The sequence below is a fragment of the Protopterus annectens genome, chromosome 12.part0 (genome assembly GCF_019279795.1).
Source record: "Protopterus annectens isolate FY-2018-M chromosome 12.part0, PAN1.0, whole genome shotgun sequence".
Taxonomy (NCBI): Eukaryota; Metazoa; Chordata; order Ceratodontiformes; family Protopteridae; genus Protopterus; species Protopterus annectens.
This window is the reverse complement of record NC_056746.1, coordinates 837,608,871-837,629,495: the sequence shown is the minus strand read 5'-3', so window position 1 is coordinate 837,629,495 and position 20,625 is coordinate 837,608,871. Positions and strand designations below refer to the sequence as shown.

General features: G+C 44.3%; 1 protein-coding gene across 2 annotated transcripts in view; it reads right to left on the bottom strand.

Moving 5' to 3' along the window:
• Positions 1-20,625, bottom strand: part of UCKL1 (uridine-cytidine kinase 1 like 1) — a 1,578,412-nt gene that overhangs the window by 1,304,622 nt on the left and 253,165 nt on the right. Inside the window, exon 1 of one of the 2 annotated variants that reach the window (XM_044089882.1) lies at positions 18,661-19,015. The exons of the other annotated variant lie outside the window; for it this stretch is intronic. Within the exon in view, the coding sequence (XP_043945817.1) occupies positions 18,661-18,728 (68 nt within the window). The 5' untranslated portion in view covers positions 18,729-19,015. Of the gene's footprint in view, positions 1-18,660; positions 19,016-20,625 lie in introns of those variants that run through there. 2 annotated transcript variants of the gene reach the window in all.

Genomic DNA, 20,625 nt, shown 5'->3' with positions numbered 1-20,625 from the left:
AAATGCTGAATTACTACAACTAAATTTATATCGTCCATATTAAATGAAATGATACACATCTTTAGGAATCTATCCTCTTTTGTTACATTCTGTCTCCTCTGATACATCCGTAATACTGCAAATTAGGTTCTAGTCCTTACCCATAAATAATATTCCCTGCTAAAAGTTTTTCTCCCAAAATTCACCTAAGCTCTATAACAAGAAGTTATGTACTCACCATAACGTTCGATGTATGTAGCCCATCTCGCCTCACATTCTTACCCGTGGGTTCGGAGCCGAATATCGGCTCCGACTCGGACGATTTTTACTAGCTCAAAGTCTCTCATTGGCTGGGCTAAGAGGGTATCCCATGGTGCACTGCTCTATATCCCCAGATCTAGTTTGCTGCGAAACAACATATGTACTTCATACACACCTCACATCCATATAAACAATCACTAATGAAAGGGACTCAGCAGGTGACAACCTACACTCCAACTCCTATACTCCAAATCCTATACTCCAAATCCTCCAGGAAGGGGGAAGGTGGGAGGGTAAGTAAGAATGTGAGGCGAGATGGACTACATACATCGAACGTTATGGTGAGTACATAACTTCTTGATGTTATGTAGTCCTATCTCGCCTACATTCTTACCAGTGGGACAGCGTCCCTAGCACCTACATCCTGGGTGGCTCATAAGAAAATACTCCTGAGAACTGTGGAACCAAAGGAAGATCTGCCCCTGGAGACCACGTCCAATTTGTAATGAGAAACAAAAGTGTGAGGAGAAGCCCAAGTAGCTGCAGCACATATATTATCCATTGACAATCTAGCTTGATAGGCGGTGGATGTGGAAACAGCCCGCGTAGAGTGTGCCTTGACTGGAAATGGCAAATTTTTATCTCCTGCCTGACAGATGAAAGAGATGGAACTGGCTATCCATCTAGAGGGCGTAACCTTGGATACTGGAGAACCCAATCGGTTTTCCGAAAAGGAGACAAAGAGTTGGTTAGACTTCCGGATATCTTTTGTCCGGTGTAGATAGAAGCGTAACTGTCTATGTACATCCAATTGGTGAAATCTAAATTCTGCCTTGTTAGAGAAGTGGGGAAAGAACACCGGCAGCTCAATGGACTGATTCATGTTAGACACGGAAGCCACTTTAGGAAGGAACGATGGATTTGGTCTAAGAGAGACCCTATCTTTGTGAAAGATTAAATATGGGGGTTTGATGGAGAGGGCTTGAATTTCCGAGACCCGCCGTGCTGAAGTGATTGCTATTAAGAATGCTGTTTTCCATGTTAAGAATTTTAATTCACAGGTAGCTGCAGGCTCATAATGTGGTAGAGTAAGGGCTTGAAGAACAAAATTGAGATCCCAGGGCATGACGGGTTCGGACACTGGGGGACGAAGCAACAGGGTACCTTTGAGGAATGCTTTGCATAGTCTGTGTGCCATAAGACTAGGTTCATTTGCTATGTGGAAATTAGATATCACCGCCAGCTGAACTTTGATGGTGGCTGATGCGGATCCCTGATAGAAATGCATTGACAAGAATTCCAGAACTGAATCTATTGGAGCTGTGTAAGGATCGATACCTCTAGTATGAGCCCAGATGGAGAACCTTTTCCATTTGCTAGAGTAAATTTTTCTAGTGGATGGCTTATGGGAGGACGATAAAATATGGACCACCTCCGGTGAAAAATTATGACGTCTGACTAGCAATGGAAGTGGAGTAGCCAGACTGTCAACTGGAGTGTCCTCAGAGAGGGGTGGAACTGTCCCAACATGTGTGTCAGTAAATCTGGTAGTGCCCACAACGTATGGTTGAAGAAAGGGGAACCATACTTGACGAGGCCAATGTGGGGCAATCAGAATCATTCTGCTTCCCAAGGACTGCGCTTTCTGAATCACCCTTGAGAGAAGGGGAAACGGAGGGAAAGCATAAAGCAGACCGGAGGGCCATTCATGAACCAGAGCGTCCATGGGTGATTCCCCCTGTGGGGGGATCAGCGTGAAGTAGTTGCTGTATTTCACATTGAGAGGGCTGGCAAAAAGGTCGCAGCAAGGCTGACCCCATCTGCTGAAGATTCGCTCTGTAACCAGGCGATTCCGGGACCACTCGTAAGGCATAAGTATTGCTCTGCTTAGCCTGTCTATTACGTTGGGACTTCCCCGGAATGTGCGTTGCCACCAAAAACTGTTGGGAAGCTATCACCCAATTCCACACTTGCATAGCCTCTCTGCATAGGGGTAAGACCAGGTTCCCCGTTGCTTGTTGAGATACCACACTACTGACATGTTGTCTGAGTGTATCGCAATAGTCCCTAGAGGAAGAACTTCCTGAAGTGCCTGCAACGCAAGAAGCACTGCTCTCATCTCTAGGACATTTATATGCGAATGTATCTCGTGTTCTTGCCACGTGCCTTGGACTGTCCTGTCGAGATAATGCCCCCCCACCCCATCTGGGAGGCATCCGTGGTCACTGTGGCAACAGGGATGGGAGGAACGAAGGGCTTTCCCCCATTCAAATTGTTGGTGTACAGCCACCAACGGAGGTCCTGCTTGCACCTGTCTGTGATTAAGATGGGATGAGATAGTGGGAGCCTTTGAAGAGACCATTGGACAAAGAGGAGCCATTGAAGAAGTCACATGTGTAATCTCGCTAGAGGGACCAACATGATAGTCACCGCCATGGTCCCTAGGAGTTGTAGAACCAAGTCTTGCCTTTGCTTGTCTCAGGGGCATCAGTATATGAATTTGTCGTTGCAATACCATAATCCTTTCTTGTGGTAGGAATGCTCGCATTTGAATGGTGTCCAACTCTGCTCCTATAAAGGTGACACGCTGTGAGGGCAATGAGGCAGATTTTTCCCAGTTTATCGTTATGCCCAATTGGTGACATAGACTGATGGTAGCGTCCCTTGTCTGAACTAGTTGATGCCTGGTGGGGGTGGTAAGGAGCCAGTCGTCCAGGTAGGGAAACACCTGGAATCTGTGATGTCTCAAGTGAGCCGTCGCCACTGCCATACATTTGGTGAACAACCTGGGGGCTGTGGTGAGACCAAAGGGCAGGGCTCGAAACTGGAAGTGACTGGCTCCCAGCCGGAAGCGTAGGTGACTCCTGGATGCTTTGTCCATTTTGATATGGTAATAAGCATTCTTGAGATCGATGGAGCACATCCAAACTTCCTCTCCCAACAATGTGAGAATCGATTGTAGAGTGACCATATGGAACTTTGACTTGTGTACGTAATTGTTGAGTTGACTGAGATCTAGTATGGGTCTTAGGTCCCCTATTCTTTTCGGCACCAAAAAGAATCTTGAGTAAGTCTCTAATATGATTTGGTCTGAGGGGACTGGTTGGATGGCTCCTTTTTCTAGCAGCTGAGACACCTCTGAGGCTGCTTGATCCCCTTTACTGGGTGAAATGTCTGAGATTTTTCTTATTGGTGGGGGTACTGAAGAATACGAGATGAGGTAACCTCCGGAAACTATCCTTAGTACCCATCGGTCCTGGGTGATGCTCTCCCAGGCTTCTGGGTATAAGGAAATTCAACCTCCGACTGGCTCCGGATAAGCGCAGTCAGGCACACCCTCAGGAATGAGAGTATGGAGAGCCACGGAAGGAGTCACGATCTCTCGAACTGCAGGGGCCCCCTCTGCCTCTGGGGCGATGTCTCCCTGAGTAACCCCCCCCTCCCCTGCCTCTGGAGGGGGGTTCACCTTGTGCGGCAGGAAAAAAACCTCTGTGATTTCTTGAACCACATCCCCCCCCCCCACTGGGCCTTGGGATAAGGCCTAGAAGGAAGGGAAAAATGGACGCCTACGGCAGACAGGGTCTTTCCCTCTTGCCCACACCTGGTGAGGGTGTCTTTCACTTTTGTCCCAAACAAGGAGGAACCGTCAAATGGGGCTTCAGTGAAGGAAGACTTGAAGGCCTCCGCGAAGTGACACAGGCGCATCCAGGCTTGCCTTCTAAGGGCGACCCATGAGCTCACCACCCTACTCGCTCCCTCGGCCGCATACGAGATGAGCCGCATGGATGAGTTAGTGATGGAGTTGAGGGTAGAAACCTGTGCATTAACCGTCTGAGCCACCGCCTCATGTATGTTACCCGCAAGAGTATCTCCCAGTTCTTTGAGGAGATCTCTCTGGAGCCGAGTGAAGTGAGATAAATAATTCAGCAAACGTAAAGTGAAGGTTGCTGAAGATGGGGTACGCTTCCCGTACCGGTCCATGGTCCTAGACTCCTTGTTAGGAGGATTGACCGATGAGGAAGACTCTGCAGCTTCCTTCTGGGTGGCTGCCGTCACCACCATGGCATCTACTGGGACTCCTTTTGATAGAAACTCTTTTCCCTGGGGTGCGGACAGGAATTTTTGGGACGCCTGGGCATGGGCTCCACAGAATCAGGGTTTTCCCACACTCTTCGACAAATAAGGTCAAGAAGTTCATCGAAGGGTGGAGACACCCAGGAGGCATAAGTTTGAGCACTAAAAGCCTTAAGGAATACTGACTCCTCCTTGGAAGGAGTTTTGGAAGGCCAGCCTCCTCTTTGTTTCAGTATCTCCAGGATATCGGAGAAGGAAACATCATCAGAGGAAGACTTGGGGGACCCTTCCGATTCCTCGAGGTCAGTATCGGAGGTGAGAGACTCATCCTGGGAGTCTATGTGCTTCCTCTTGCACAATTTCTTTCTAGGAGGCTCCTCAGGCACAGACTCTGGGCAACCCTCAGAAAGTTGGGGACCACTCGTGGGGGTATCCTTAGGGCCTGGCACTCTACTGTCCATGGATAGGTGAGTGTCAGAGGCTCTCGCCGGGGTGATAGGGGACGGAATGACCGACCCGGGTGATGTAGCTAACGATCTTGCCAGCACGCTCCGCAAGGCCTCGAAGGCAGGTCCTCCCGAGTCAGAGGACCGACCGGCCTCCGAGGCCACGACCGGGATCCCCCGAGCCGATGCACCGAGTGGGAGACTCGGAACTGACAGCTGTCCCGAAGTATCCCCCTCGGGCCCGACCGAAGAGACCAGAGTCTCGAACCCTGTAGATTGAACCGACATGGTCAGAGCCGATGTCGGCACCGATAGACCCAAAGGGGGTATCGGAGCCGGTGCAGGAACATCACTCGGAGCAGAGCATACTGGCTCCGATGACAAGGATGTGCTCGGAGGAGGAATCATCGAAACGGTCATAGAAACTGGCTCCGGAGCCGAGTGGTTCGGAGCCGAGAACAATTTGGCCAACACCGGCGACTGCAGGAGCCTCTGCACTACCCTATCAACATCCAAATCAGAAAACCTGGAGGATTTGGAGGAGAGCGATGGAGATTGGGATCTCTTGTCCGGTGAACCATGCCTGACACTGGGCGACCGGCTCCGAATGGGCTCAAGAATAACTGGAGCCGATTTGGTTAACACTGATACCTCCTGCGGCCCCGAGGACAGTGGAGCCGAGGAGGTAGAGTCCAAAATAGTAATCTTCTCCGGAGGCTCCGAAGTGGCAGAAGTGGAGCCGGAGACCTTTTCTTAGACTTGGAAGGTTTAGACTTAGACTGATTACTAGAAGCCGAATCTATAGTTTCCTCAAATGATGGTTTCAAAAGTCCCTTTAATATTAATTTGTTTTTTCTCTCCTGGAGCACCCTAGGACTGAACGCGTGGCAAAAGCTACACGACTCCTGTAAATGGATGGCTCCGAGGCAGTAGACACACACTGTCCATCCGTGATGGACATTTTATATCCACATTTGGAACATTTCTTAAAGCCAGAAGGCTGTTCCTTCTGATCTTTGGACATATTATAATTCACGTTAGTTAAACACCTAGATGCAACTTACAAAAAAGGGTGGGAAACACCACACAATTTAGAACACCAGAAAAAAAAAACACTGTACTAAGCACACTGAGAACTTCTACTGAAACGGTTCACACACAAGACAGACACACCAGGAAAACAGTACTAGCCGCACACAAAGAACCTCTAACTGAAACGGTTCTTCTGAGTATTACACAGGAAAAACACAATGACCAAAGGTTTATCCAACGACAGAGGGGAGGACTAGGTCCTCTAACTAAAATGGGTCTAGCCCGCTGGAACAGTTAGGGATACCAAAACAACTAACACTCTCAAGCACAGAAAACACACACACAAATTTAGCGATCAGCAACAAGAATAGCTATTAAAATAGCTTTTGGGTCTGAACTAACAACTTTCTCAAAGAGAAATAGCAAAAAAGAGGGTACTTAGCCACAGCCAAGCAAGACCACGTCCGAGCTACACAAGCAGCAAACGAGATCTGGGGATATGGAGCAGTGCACCATGGGATACCCTCTTCGCCCAGCCAATGAGAGACTTTGAGCTAGTAAAAATCGGCCGAGTCGGAGCCGATATTCAGCTCCGAACCCACGGGTAAGAATGTAGGCGAGATATGACTACATAACATCAGTAATTTTAGGTGGAATATAAATAAAAAATGAGGTCCCTATTATAACACTGATTTTACAGAATTTCAAACTGCATATGATCAAGACCATATGATAGACATTCCATAACACTAAAAACTTTTAAAAAACAAATCAGTTTTTGCACCTCACACTCCCTACTAATTATATGTATACCAACTCTGAGATCATACTACAGTGGGGAAAGGGTAAATTCCCTGATCACTATTGTACAGCCATCTCTGCAAAAAACTTATTTTCAAAAAGTTGATCTTACGGTCTCAAACATATAAAGTCTGACTTTCAGAAGAGACGATCTACTGAAGGGACTCAAATACACATCAGTGTAATCTTCTGCCTTAATCAGTAATCCTTTATTACCTCAAATCTACCACAACAGCCTCTTTTTTTCCTCTTCAATCACTGCTGGGGTCCCTCTCCCAATCAGTATTATTTCCCTTTTCATTTGTCCCTGATAGTCTGCTGAATGTCCACAATGAAATATTTTCTTTGTAAAGTCCACACACACACATTTCTTACAACATTGCTATTTGCACCTTATACTGCTTAATATTGTCTAATACTCTACTTGTTGACTTATAAATGTAAATCAATTTACATCCCCTGTTAATACAACTAAAGCAGCCATTCTGATAAAAAGTTATTACTCCTAGCTATTATATATAACAGCTCTACTAAACAAGTTTCCATACACATACCAGTGACTTGCAGGCTGATCTTGTATGTAGCTGCTTCTCATCATCTCTATTTTAAAATCATGTCACATTTCCTAGACGTCAATAAAAATACTCAAGAAACCAAAAAAAAAACATTTTCAGAATAAATCCCCTTTTAAATCAGAACACAAACCAACTACATATACTTTCCGAAAACGAAGTCTAATCCTCCACATAGGAGCAGCTGGCCAAAATTTATGGCTGCACACACAGGTTAATTAACTAATGTTAATGTCTTCCATGCTAAGAGATTTTCAAAGTGGCTGCACACTGAGTAACAGTTTCATTACAGCTCTTCCAATGTGAAGACTGAGAATCTGATTTAAAAAAAACAGCAAAAGTTATCAATTTAAGTAAAATGCAGTGTCATAGCAATTACACTGTCTGGATGCCAGCAAAGAAAACATTTGGAGAATGTAAGCAAAAATAAACCAGAAAAGAAGAAAAAGTTCAGGCTGAAATGAACTTTGCAGGTGTTCAGCAAAAAGCTGTTCAAGCCTGGCTTTTGTTCAGGAGATGAATTCCAGTTAGAGGACAAAATAAATCAAATGCACTCAGATGTCTTTATAATAAGTGAGACAACAGAGGTGTGTGTAAAGTCAAATGGCAGAAAGTTGGGCAATGGGAAAATCTTTATATAGCTACTCTGATGAGCTAAAAGAACTGAAGAAATTAGAAACTAAAATGAAGGAAAGACTGGTTGAACATGAAGCGTCTCCAGAAGAGTATTTAGAAGACAGAGCATGGAAGGAAAACATGACTTTTTTTCTACACCAGAGAAATGGGAAAATATAGGCTGCAATATTCTTCTGAATGTACAAATAAGCAAATGGACTTATGCTCCACAGCAGGATTTAATTATGTGGGTACATTGAGTGTATTATCCAAATATGGCCACACGGAAAGCAGCCAAGATCAGTATTAGTAAAGAAGCACTCATAAAACCAGAAAGAACTGCTCCAGACAAAACTGTGGCAGAATGACAAACTATTAAAAATTGGGGACACAACAGTGTTTGTGGAAAACTATTATCAGCTGTATACCAGGCAAAAGAGAAAGTTTATCCTTGCAATCTAGTGATGTTGAGAGGACGTAGGTCGGTATGAGATTCAAGATGCTTTGAGCCAGATGCTGTCATATATACAGCTGTCTTCACAGTATTTTTCCAAAAGGATCTACAACATTTTTGATGCAAAGCAAACTAAGGAGGAAATAAAGTTTAGCCAAACAGCAAGGCAGCAGCCTTCAAACAATAAACCCCATGGAGAGACTTAGCCAATGAATACTTTTCCAGTGTATGAAAGGAAAATGCTTGATTCTCAGAAAAATGCTGGCAAAATTTTCTGATTTCTACAACTACAAAACATAAATCCAGTTCCATCTGATTGGTCTTCTTCATCTCACTAAGTCTTTAAATGTCCCTTCCAATTCTAATTATCATCTCATTGACCCCTGTGCTTGCACAAACTGAATCACAGTTTGAAAAAGATACTGTTATTTTGCCTCCTTTCATTTCTTTTAATTTCCCATTCATTGATCTATGTCTTTAACTTATTCATTTCATTTACTATTTGTTTAACAGGTAACTGTGCTGGTCTGTTGACTCTTTTCAGCTATGACCTGGGCTCAGAGAGTAGTAAATACATCAATTCACACAAGTACAAATAAAACACTAAATAATGTGCAGATGGCATGAATGCAAACATTTGGGAACATAAAATGAAACTGTTTGTGAACAGCTACAGTTAATATATTCCCTGGTATATACAGATGCAGGACATCTAAAATTTAATAGACAAAATTAAATATATACGTGGTATACTCAGGAGTACAATATTAGGTGCAATTCAAAAGCAATTTATAATATCTGACTGTATGTGATAACAGCAGGTGTCAACCACTGCCGCAGTAGCAGTTGCAAGTAATTTCTAACATCAGGTGATTTTTTTTAGCTTATCTTTAAAGTATTTAACAGTTTCTTGTTTTCTGATTTCAGGAGGCAAGTGAATCCAGACTTGAGAAATCTCTTTCTCCTACCTGAAGTTCTGAATCACGGGCATGAAAGGCAGAAATAGTTGTCTTCTGTGCTACAGAGGTTATATGAACTATCTTGAAATGGTAGTTCTGAATTTCAGCAAGAGCAATACACTTAAGATCTTGAAAATTAAACTTTGCTTATAAAAAAGGTAGCCCTATTAGTGACAGATTGCCACCTAGTGTTTTCAAGCAACTTACAATACTGGAGCAAGGGGTCTGCTAGAAGGGTAAATCTGTAGATTTTTGTTCTCTGCCACTTGAATCATTGGGTTTTATATACAGAGTGGAGACCAAGAAATTGTAGACCATATTGTAATTTTGAGTAACAAAACATTTTTGGCAATGGCTAAATGGGCTTTTGGAGAGAGGAGGCAAAAGATCTTGAAATAGAGTTTTAGTTGACTTAGGACTTTAGTGGTTAAGTAATCAGTGTGCACTGCAAATAAGACAACTGGATCAAGGATTAGGCTCAATTATTTTTTGTTCGGTGTGACATTGGGGGTCCTTCATGACAATGGGTGCAATTCAGGTTAGTTGCCTTGCAGTAGTAAAAGGTGTAACATTAGATTTGATGTTATCCATGTCACTATTCCTTACTTCTGGGTCATAGGATCAGACATCGGATCCGAGCCGGCAACTTTTCAGACATCTCCTAGGCTCGAGTTCTCCCACTCCCATAACCCCTTGCTGCCCTATAACCCCTCAGATTTTGTTCGCTGCTTCACTGCATCAGACGTGATTCCTTTGGCTCCAGTCCTTCTGTAAGATATGTGCTCATTTTCAACTTCATTTTTGTCTTTACAGCTGTTAGTCTCATTGTAATGTCTTTAAACTTATAGTGTTATAGCTTTTTGTACTCCTCTTAGTCTCCGCTCCCTTTCAACTAATTGCTTCCAGTCAGCCCTTTTTGGCACCAATTTTTTTGTGTTAAGGATTTCTTTTTCTTCAGTAGGCTTAGTGTAACTTCTTGTTCTGATTTATGAATTAATTGTGCTAGTGTAGTGGTTGGTTTTTCCTGTTTTTTTTTTTAATTGGTTTGGCTCTGGTTACGGCTCCGGTTTGCATTTTTCGGCTTCAGTGTTTGGTCTATTTTTCTCCCTCATGTCTGACAAACCAACAGGGTTTAAGAGATGCTCCTCATGTGGTTAGAAGATGCCCCTTTCCGACTCGCATGAGGAATGTCTCTACTGTTTGAGCACCAACCACCTGGAGGTTGAATGCAGCATTTCTGCTGCCTTCAACCTCAGGGCCTTGGTCGAGCCCCACAATAAGTTGCTTTTAAAAGGATTGGCTTGGGGGGGGGGGTTGCTCAAGCTTGGTCCTACTGACTACAAGAGAGAGGCACCCTCTGTCTCTTGGTTCACTTCTTCAAAGAAGCCTAGGCTGTTGGATTCTAGCTCCTCGGGTCGGATCTGAGGACCTCGGATCCAAGGTCTCGTGAATCTACTCCTGGATCCAAGGCCTCCAGTTCGAGACCTTTGGATATGAGGTCCTGGGAGTCTATGCCCGGATCCAAGGCCTCCAGATTGAGATCTTCAGATCTGACCTAGACTAGACCTGCCATGGATCTGACCTACTCAGATCCAAGGCATTCGAGTTCTGAAGAGTCGGATCCTCTCTTGCCCTCAGATCCGAAGCGGACAGGTCTGGGACCTGTATCAGATCTCATCTTAATCGGGGATCCTCCACCAGGTTCTGGCTCAGAGCAGTGTTTTATATCTCCCAGGCACAGAAGCCGTTCTTCAGAGAGGTATAGGAGGTCCTCAGGGTATAGACATGTGTCCCTACCTAGGTCATCAGCTTCTTCCAGATACTCCAGGAGCTTGCTCCCATCCGACAAGGACAGGATGATGAGGTCTTTCCTCAAGGCTGAGATTGAGTTGGGGCTTCATGCGTCCCTTGCCCATCCCAGCCAGGGATCCTACCCCACTACACTTCAATCTCCTCATCCGACCCAGGTGGCTTCGAATTCCCAGGACCTGGGGGTGCAGTAAGGAGCTTATGGGGGATCCTAGAGTACACTTTCTCTCTACCCCATCTCAGTCTCTGACCAGCTCTGCTCTCCCCCCCCCACCTTGGAGCCTTGGGAGGGGCTTCTGGTCAGACCAGTCCATGTTCCTCGGTGCTTTGGCTTTCGACAGTTTGGGGCTGGCATTATCCAGGGATCTTGAGGTGGTAGCATGCTCTGCTCCCTCTTTGCAGGTGTTCTTGCCCACCAGGAGTAGGGAGGAGACATCGTCCAGCCCTTTGGCCTTCCGGGTAGTACAGAGGACCTTCTCCACTACTAGAGCTGCCTCCCCTGCTCTCCAGGGTCCTTCCCAGCCCTCCTCATCTCTGAGCATTGAGCCTTCTCATCCTACTCCCAGTCAACCCTCCTAAACAGGCCTTCAAGGGGAAGTTATCCCAATTGGGGTTTCCCTCTCTTCCGAGTCCTCCCCTGAGCCTCCCTCAGAGGATGTGCCTCAGAACAGAAGATGTAAGAGAGGCACCTACACTCCACGATGGAGTCACTCACCGATGATATGGACCTCGATGAAGGGGACAGGTTCCCCAGATCTCTGACAAAGATGTCTCCGAAGGAGATATCCTAGAGATCCTCAAACTGAAGGGCTGATGGTCCCCCAACCCTCATCCTCTGAGGAGTTCATATTCCTGAAGGCGTTTGAGACGGGACCATCTACCAGATAGTCCCCCCCACCCCCCGCTGATGAACTGATAGACCTTATTACCAGCAGGGCATGGAAGGAGCCAAATACTGTGAAGCCAGTGCCCAAACAAGTGGGCAATTTCTAAGTCCACCCAAGAACAGACAGTTTTGGTCAAAAGGGGTACCAGTCGATGCTATCGTGGTAGCTGCTGCCACTAAAAAGGAGTTGGCAGAGCAGAGGATTTCTGTCCATCCCCCCAATCGAGAATCCTGGACAATCAACAGACATTGAAAGCAGGTTTTCACCTCAGCTACCTTTGGTCTGTGGGAGCTTAATTACTTGGCACACTTCATCCACCTTTAAAGGAATTTGGTTGCAGAACTCACTGCTTCCCTTCCTGAGTTAATGACTGCTGAGGACTTGAACAAAGTGTCTCCCAAGCTATCCACTCTTGCATCCCTTGCTAATTACTTGTTTTAAAGGACTCCACAAACCCACGTAGGTGCAGCCAAACAAAAAGCTGAATAGCGGTGCCTGTGCCAGCTGCTGAGTGGTTGATTTCCAATGCTGTGAAAAGCACCTCTCGAGCAGCTGGCACAGGCACCGCTATTCAGCTTTCTGTCTGGCTGCACCTACATGGGCTTGTGGAGTCCTTTAAAACACCCTTCACAAATGCCCCTCTTTGGTCCATCAGTCAAAGACACACTGACCCTCAGTGAGCAAAAAGGGGAAAAACCTTATCGGCAAAGGAATCAGATCTTCTATCCCTCAGTGGTCCTTTTCTAAGACACAAGAGACCAAGACTAAGAAATTATGGTTCAAAAAGGCACAGTCTTCCTTTCAGGAGTCTTAGTATGAACCCTCATCTAGAGGTTGGGGGAGTGGGTTCAATGGCAGATGCCACCCTAGAAGCAGAGGGAGTCCCCAAAAATCACAGCTTCAGAGAACCCTTCTCTGAGAAGCCCTTCCAGCACTCCTGATTCCCTGCCCATCTGTCCTGTCCTGCAGGCAGTGGAGGGTCGTTTGTCTCTGCACCCTTTGGCCTGAGCAAACATCACAAGAGATCAGTGGGTGCTGAGCATTATTTCTAGGGGCTATTTTATTCCTTTTTCTCATCCCCCTCCACCAATCAAGAAATTTGTCCCCAGTGTGCCACCAAAGGGAGTTAGTACAGCAACAAGTGCTCAAATTTCTTCAGAAGAGAGCCATTCAAGAGGTCCCTCTAAGATAACAAGGATCCAGAACTTACTCTTGCTTCTTTTTGGTGCTGAAGGAAATGGGGGACTTGAAGCCAGTTCTGGACTTAAGTGAGTTAAATCTCTCCATCAAGAAGTTGAAGTTTCAGATGGCCACTGCCCAGTCCATCATGCCCCTTTTGGACAAGGACGAGTGGATGTGCTCTGTGGATCTCCAGAATGCATACTATCATATAAAAATAGACAGGCACTCCAAGAGACATCCCCACTTTCTAGTGGGAGGCCAATCATTACCAATTCAGGACCGTGCCCTTTGGTCTCACCACAGCCCCCCAGGTGCTCACAAAGTGCATGGCAATGGTGGCAGCTCACCTGAGAATGCAGGGATTCCAGGTGTGTTACTTACCTCGACAATTGGCTCCTCACAGCTCCCATGAAGTATCAACTGGTTGCAGCCACTCAGTTCCTTCTTCGTCTGTTCAGCCAGTTAGGAATTATTGTGAATCTAGCCAAGTCAAATCCGATTCCAAAACTTGGAGCTTACTGGCATCCAGCTGGACACTGTGTCAGAGATTGCAGTGTTACCTCTCAGGCATGTACAACTAATCAGATCCCTAGTTCACTGCCTCCTAAATCTGTCTCATCCTCAGGTCCGCTTCATTCTCAGGGCTTTGGCTGCAGCAGTCTATCTGGTACCATTAGTCAGATTATACATGAGGGTTCTACAGTGGACTCTAGTGGTCTAATGGTCTTCTCAGTCTCATCCAATGACAGCTTCCATCCGACTCATTCCAGTGTGCAAACATCATCTTCTTTGGTGGATTCAGTCTCCAAACCTCCTTGTGGGCAGACCTTTTTCTCCTCCTCCCCTGGTGCCATGGTGACCACATTACACTTCCTTGCTGGGGGGGGGGGGGGGGCACTGCCAGGGAAAGATGGTCCAAGGTACATGGTCCCCTGCAGAAACCAAACTGCACATAAACATACTGAAGATGAGAGCAGTTCTTCTCATGTTACAAGCCTTTCAGGACTGCCCTCCTCTGGGGACCATTGCAGTGCACATGGACAACATGGCGGTTGTGTGGTACATCAACAAGCAAGGGGGCACATGTTATCTGCTTTGTCGTGAGGCCATGAGAATGGGCAATGTCTTCGGGGCTCTTTCTCCTTGCAACACACCATTCCCAAGGAGACCAACATTCTGGCAGACAAGCTCAGCCGAGCTATCTTGAGACTCCACGAGTGGTTCCTGAATCCCTCAGTGGCGAAAGAGAGCTTCTTTCATTGGGGTCAACCGAGCTATGATCTTTTTGCTTCCCCTCTCAATAACAAATGCATCGAGTACTTCGCCCTGATCCCACCAGCTGGGGAGTCCCCCAGAGATTGCTCTAGTTCACGATTGGCCCTCAGGTCTCCTTTACCCCTATACCTCTCATTCCCAAGGTGCTTCGGAAAGCTCAATGCCTCAAGGCTCCCTTGATCCTCATTGCCCCTTCTGCCTTCGGCAGGTGTGGTTTCCCCTCCTCAGGTCTCATCTGATGTACCCCCTTGGGATCCCCTTCCATATCTGATATCTCACCCCTCATCTTCTGATGGCAAACCTTCAGATCCTTCGTCTGACCATGTGGTTTACCACTTCCTATAATTCTAAACCAGCTCAGGCTTGCCTTTCTTTTTAGAAACATCCTTCTGGCCTCTCAGAAGGCTTCCACCAGAAAGGTCTATGGTAGTAAATGGAAAAGGTTTTCTATCTGGGCCAGTCAGTGGAGTCTGGATCCCTTTTTGGCTTCCATTCCAGATGTCTTATTATTCTTGTCTTCTCTTTTTCAGGATGGAGCCAGTTTCTCCACCGTTAAGCTGCAGTTGGTGGCCATCTCTAATTTTCACATTGGTGACAAACCTACCCTTTCTTCTCACCTTTGTAGGGCCTTTTTGAAAGGTGTATTCTGTTTCAGCTTCTAATCAAAGATCTTTCTCCTCCTTGGGACCTCTTCTTTGTGCTGCAATCTCTTACACAGTGCTCTTTCAAGCCTGCTGCAACTTGCGACATTAAGGTTTTGTCATGGAAGACCACCTTTTTGGTGGCTATAACATCAGGTAGACGAGTTTCTGAACTGCAGGCTCTCTCGAACAAGCTTCCATACATGATTTTTCATAGAGACAAAGTGGCTCTTAGGACTAATCCCTCTTTCATGCCCAAGGTAGCCACTGAAACAAACTTGAATCAAACCATTCAGTTTACAGTGTTCTTTCCTAACTATTCCAACAAAGGAGAGCACATGTTGCACATGCTTGACATACACAGACAACTGCAATTCTATTTAGACAGAACAAATAGCTTTTGCAAATCTGACCAACTATTTGTGGCCTTCTCTGTTAACAGCCTAGGCCAGGCAGTGTCCAATATTACAATTTCTCATTGGATATCCCAGTGTATTGTCACAGTTTATACTTCTAAGGGATTGCCTTTACCAGGCCCTGTCAAAGGTCATTCCACTAGATCTGTGGCTACGCCAGATGCCTATTTAGCCCAACATTCCTTAAATGAGATTTGTGCTGCAGCCACCTGATCTACTCCTCACACCGTCATTACTTATTAGAAGCTCAACCTAGTTTCCAGGAACAGGGCTTCCTCTGGCTCCACAGTTCTTCAGCATGTCTTTCCACTAGGCTACCCAGGATTGTATGGTAGCTGAGGACTCGGACCCAGAAGTGTGGAATAGTGACACACATAATATCAGATAAAGAGTTATGTACATAACTTAGCATCTGTGTTATCCTATGTTACTATTCATCACTATCCCTCCCTCCCCCATCCTGTTGGATCTAGAGGAAGTGGAGATGTCCTATCTGGTAGTTCAGATCTACTCTGTCTGTCTTCTAGCTCTAGGGCAAACTCGATCTGAGGGGTTAGAGGGTAGCAAGGGATTATGGAAGTGGGAGGAGCTCAAGCCTAGGATCTCACTGAAAAGTTGCTGGCTCAAATCCAATGTCGGATCCTACCACCCAGAAGTGATGAATAAAAGTATAGGATAACACAGATGCTAAGTTATGGTAAGTACATAACTCTTTTTTACCTTTGAGTTAATTTAGGTTAATTAAAAGACTATTGTAGGTTGACAAGTTGCATAACTGACTGAAGTAATCTTGTACCTTATTTTGCAGATCAGTTTGCTTTCTACTGGCTTGAAAGAGCAACAAATAATCTGCAAACATAATTAGTTTGAGATTTGCAATTTCTAAAGTTAGGTAAGTGACAAAAGAGTGAAAATACATATGGACCTAGAACTGATCCTTGTGGGACTCCTATCACAATTTTTATCCTCCACTGGTGAAAAAAGTATTTTTTAAGAGGAAATGGAAGGTATATAAAGGCTATCCAGTTTTTTCTACTGCCGCATGTACTGCACTTTGTGAGAAAGTTTTAAAAAAGGAAAGGAAAATTAAAAATACACATTTGCTTGGTGGTGCGGTCAAGATTAGGGGGCTATTATTTATTTATTGCTTTATACCTGCTTTTTTATTTTGGAAACTAGCTTGCTTTTCTAAATGTACATTCTCTTTGGCCTTTTCCTTTCACCATGCTATAATACTACTTCTGTTTAAGTTTTTTTCCCTTTGACCATTCTGTAATACTTTGCTCAGTTGTTTTTACTGTATTTTATAAGATGGCATCAATGACAGCGTATTACTGCCTGCTGCAGTTTCTGGATATTCACTGCAGTGCTTTCTTTCTTTCGGGTTTCGTTTTCTTTATGTATCCTACACTGAGAAAGGCTTCATCTTTGCACTTCAGCTGAATATTGGGATCCAGAGTTACTTAGTTCATAATGGGAACATGAAGATGATTACTTTCACTCACTATTACTTGAATTTATCCATTGTGATCATGAACATTTCATCTTGCTGTTTTGTCTTTTAGTAAAAATCTTCTTTTGTACCTAATTTTTTAGAATTTTTATAATGAGGCTGCTGCTTCAAATCTTACAGAGTGACAATTTTTAATGTTTTGTAACCCATTATCTCATTAGAATTGTCTGCAAATTTTTAATACGACTTGCCTTAGGGGAAGTGACAGGCAGCAAACACTTTTTTTTTTCCTCGAAGAAAAGTTTATTATCTCATAGTCTGGCACTATACAAGGTTTCAAAAGGAAGCTATATGATCGCTGCTTAAAAGGCAGGGTGAAAGCAATGTGTAGAACATTTGTGCAAGAAGATACCTTTCCATCAGACAGAAAGAAGGAAGCACTTTATATACTGTCCACTAGAAAAAAAGCAATTTCTCTAATAGAACACAACATCATATATTACTGATACCTAATTTGAATTAATCATAAACCCAGAGGGCCTCAGAATATCTATAAAACAGTCCAAATTTGGAACCCACAATTGCTAAGGCTGATTCTGAAGTAGGGCATAAAACTAAGAGCAATCTCCAGTCCTGAAGAATGCCAAAGCAGACTGCATCTGGCAGACAAACAATGTGATACAGCCTGTCATTATATCATGATCACACAGGATTTGCTCTTACACTTTTTAGTTCTTGTTCTTCTTTTGGCTTTTCCTGGTTAGGGGTTGCCACAGTGGAACTCCGGTCCGCTAATGATTGGCAGTAGATTTTTTCCGGGTGCCGAGATGCCAGCCTGACGCCCAACCTTCAACGAAGGCATGCCCATTCTACGCATGTCTTTCGAACGCCACTCAACAGCGGGGAGGACATGCAGACTCCACACTGAAGGCGCTCCAGCTGAGAATCAAACTGGAGAACCTCTTGCTGTGAGGCAACAACGCTATCGCTGCACCACCGTGGCTTCGCTCTTACACTTTTTAGTATGACAGTAAAACCTGAACAAGCTCAGATGCAATAAAAAGCACCTTCTGTCCATACAAACATCTGGCAAATTGTTTCTTTTCTTAATTTATTATTATTATTATTCTTAATTTTCTAATTATATAAGTGATATGTCACACTCCTGTCACTATGTTGCAAACTTCTGCACAGCTGTAATAACAGACTATGCCGCATGAGCTTGATGGGCACCTCATCACATCAAGTATGCCTGACTTCAGAGGTGAAAATCAGATAAAAGTTTTTCAAACTTTTTCTAAAAACATCAAGCATCCTTGAATGCATTTGCTTATCTGCATACAGCATGATGGCAAACAATCTGGCTTTCTATTAAGGCTTTTAAATATGTTTCCTTATTACTGGTCTCTGGGATTTTTATTTTGCAGCCACAATTACCAAAAACATCTAAGTATTGCACAAATTAGACAGAAACAGCAAATTCTAATAAGTACACGTCTCTGTCTCCAACATGAGCTAAACAGATGTCCCTTGATGAATCAGGTAACACACTTAAACCTGCAGGTGAAGTACTCTGTACAAAACTCTGCCCTGAAAACTCTCTGAGCTGGAAATATTTACCAAACTGACATCACCTGCCTATCTGCTAATTTCAACAACTCACTACTACTAGGTCCTGAACATACTTGAAGTAATATTTTCAGTTACAGTGTCTTAAGTGATTACATCACAATTTTCCTAGAGTGCCAAAATGTAAGTCAAGTCAAGTATATAGAAAAACAAATGAAAGGAACAATTCACTTACCTGCCATCAGGCATGAGAGTCCAACAACCAGATATTCTAGCACCCGAATATGCAGGGAGTGCATTCATAACTAAACTGGAATAATCTGCACTGAATGGGAGGTGTTGAGGTTATATAAGTTGTTGCTGTTAACTTTAAACAGGACTGGCAGCAGCTCATGACAGGGAAGTATCTCATGGAGCCCCAAGTGCAGCCCTTTTCACACTCACTGTAAGAGGCTGAGGAAGTGGAAAGAAGACACACAGGGCTCTCCCAGTCCCAGCTATTAAAAGAATGCAATTTTTACATCTGCTTCAATGAAAAAAATGAAATGTGAAGTATAAAGGCAGTCCAGGAAACAAAAATCAAGGTACCAGTGGCACAAACCTAGGCTGCAGGAATTAGAGAAGAAGCTTTAGCCAGAGATTATGTACATTAACTGATATTAATAGCTCTGACTTCGCAAGAGGGCCCCTCCCCCTCAGTGACTGGTATACTAAGATACACAGAATCAGATGCACACATACGCACACAGACCTGAAGCACTTGTTTTGAAGCAATCAGGCGAACAGTCAGCTGTTAGAGATGTTCAGTGATGACAGCAAAGAACGCAGGAGCACTGGAGGGATGCATCTGCAGCCAGTGAATACCTTCAAACATTAAATATAAACAAAGTGAATCTCCAGATATAAATGCCTACAGCCAGATATGCTCTCACTGTGCATGTCTGCTCTAATTATATGCAAAATTTCATTAGGGAATGTTTAAACCACCTCCGGAAAAGTAAACTTACATATGAGTGAAACAAACATCATCTGCTCACGTATGATAAAGGTAAACTTGCAGTGCCCATGAGGTTTCAGCTGACAAATATCATGGGATTGGAGAAGACGCATAAAATCTACAGGTGTTAACAATAGTTTGCTAATATTTGCAGCAACGGCCCCATGTAGTTTTACCAATATTTCTAAGTAAAATTCTTTCTGCTGGAAATTTAAAGCCCAGAAGTGCAACTCCAAAACTTGGTGTTGCTGCTGAACTGTAACGACGAGACTGATCCAGTCAGCTTTCTATCACTCAAAAATTTCCTTATTTATTAACTGGGACAGTTGGCAGGTCCATGGACTACTATGAGCCAGCACCTGGACCAAAGGCACATAAGGAACATATATAACAAGGACAATACGGTTAAAGCACAAATACAAACCACAAAGCGAGTCAAGTACAACACTGAAACATGCAGCAAATCAGTATACTGCAGTGTCTCCTACAGATTAACTTCTTAGGCTGAATTAGTCAGAAAATTCTACCTTCAAAAATTCAGTCAGTAACAGTAAATATTACCTACCAATCCAAAAGTACACAGTCTGTTAAAAAAGGAACGGATGAACAGATGTGAAAGAAGGGAAAAGACCACTCAAGAAAGAAGTGGGCAAAGAAAAAAAGAATTAGTTAAACTAAGTTTTTTTTAATCCCCCTGCTACCATCAAGTCTTTCCTTCCTACTGGACCACTTGTTCCTCCTAATCCTTAGTATCCTAGGACACCAGGAGAGTAAGGTGATAGCACAGAATCACCATAACCATCCAGTGTGGTTAGGAGATTTTTCAGTATGCTCCAAACAACTCCTCCCATTTTCTGCATGTACAACAGACCCTGTGTGAGTATTTCCATATACCTTTAATTCCAACCACAGTGTATGCACACTCCTTTTCTAGACTTATGCTTCTCATAGTCCAGGTATGCAATTGCTGTAATCCCATTCCTTCCCCTAGTTAGAGCTCCTGCAGCTGGATCCACTAGTATCATCCACCAAAACGAGACAGCTGATATTGGTAGCTTATTCCCATTACTCCCTAGCTATATATTCAAGTACCTTGGACATAAGGTGAACATGAGTCATCTGAGGTACTGTCAAGGTCACACCCACCATTATGAAAACCAGCTAGGTAGCAATAAGGGTTTTAAGGGGAAGCATGAGAGAAAA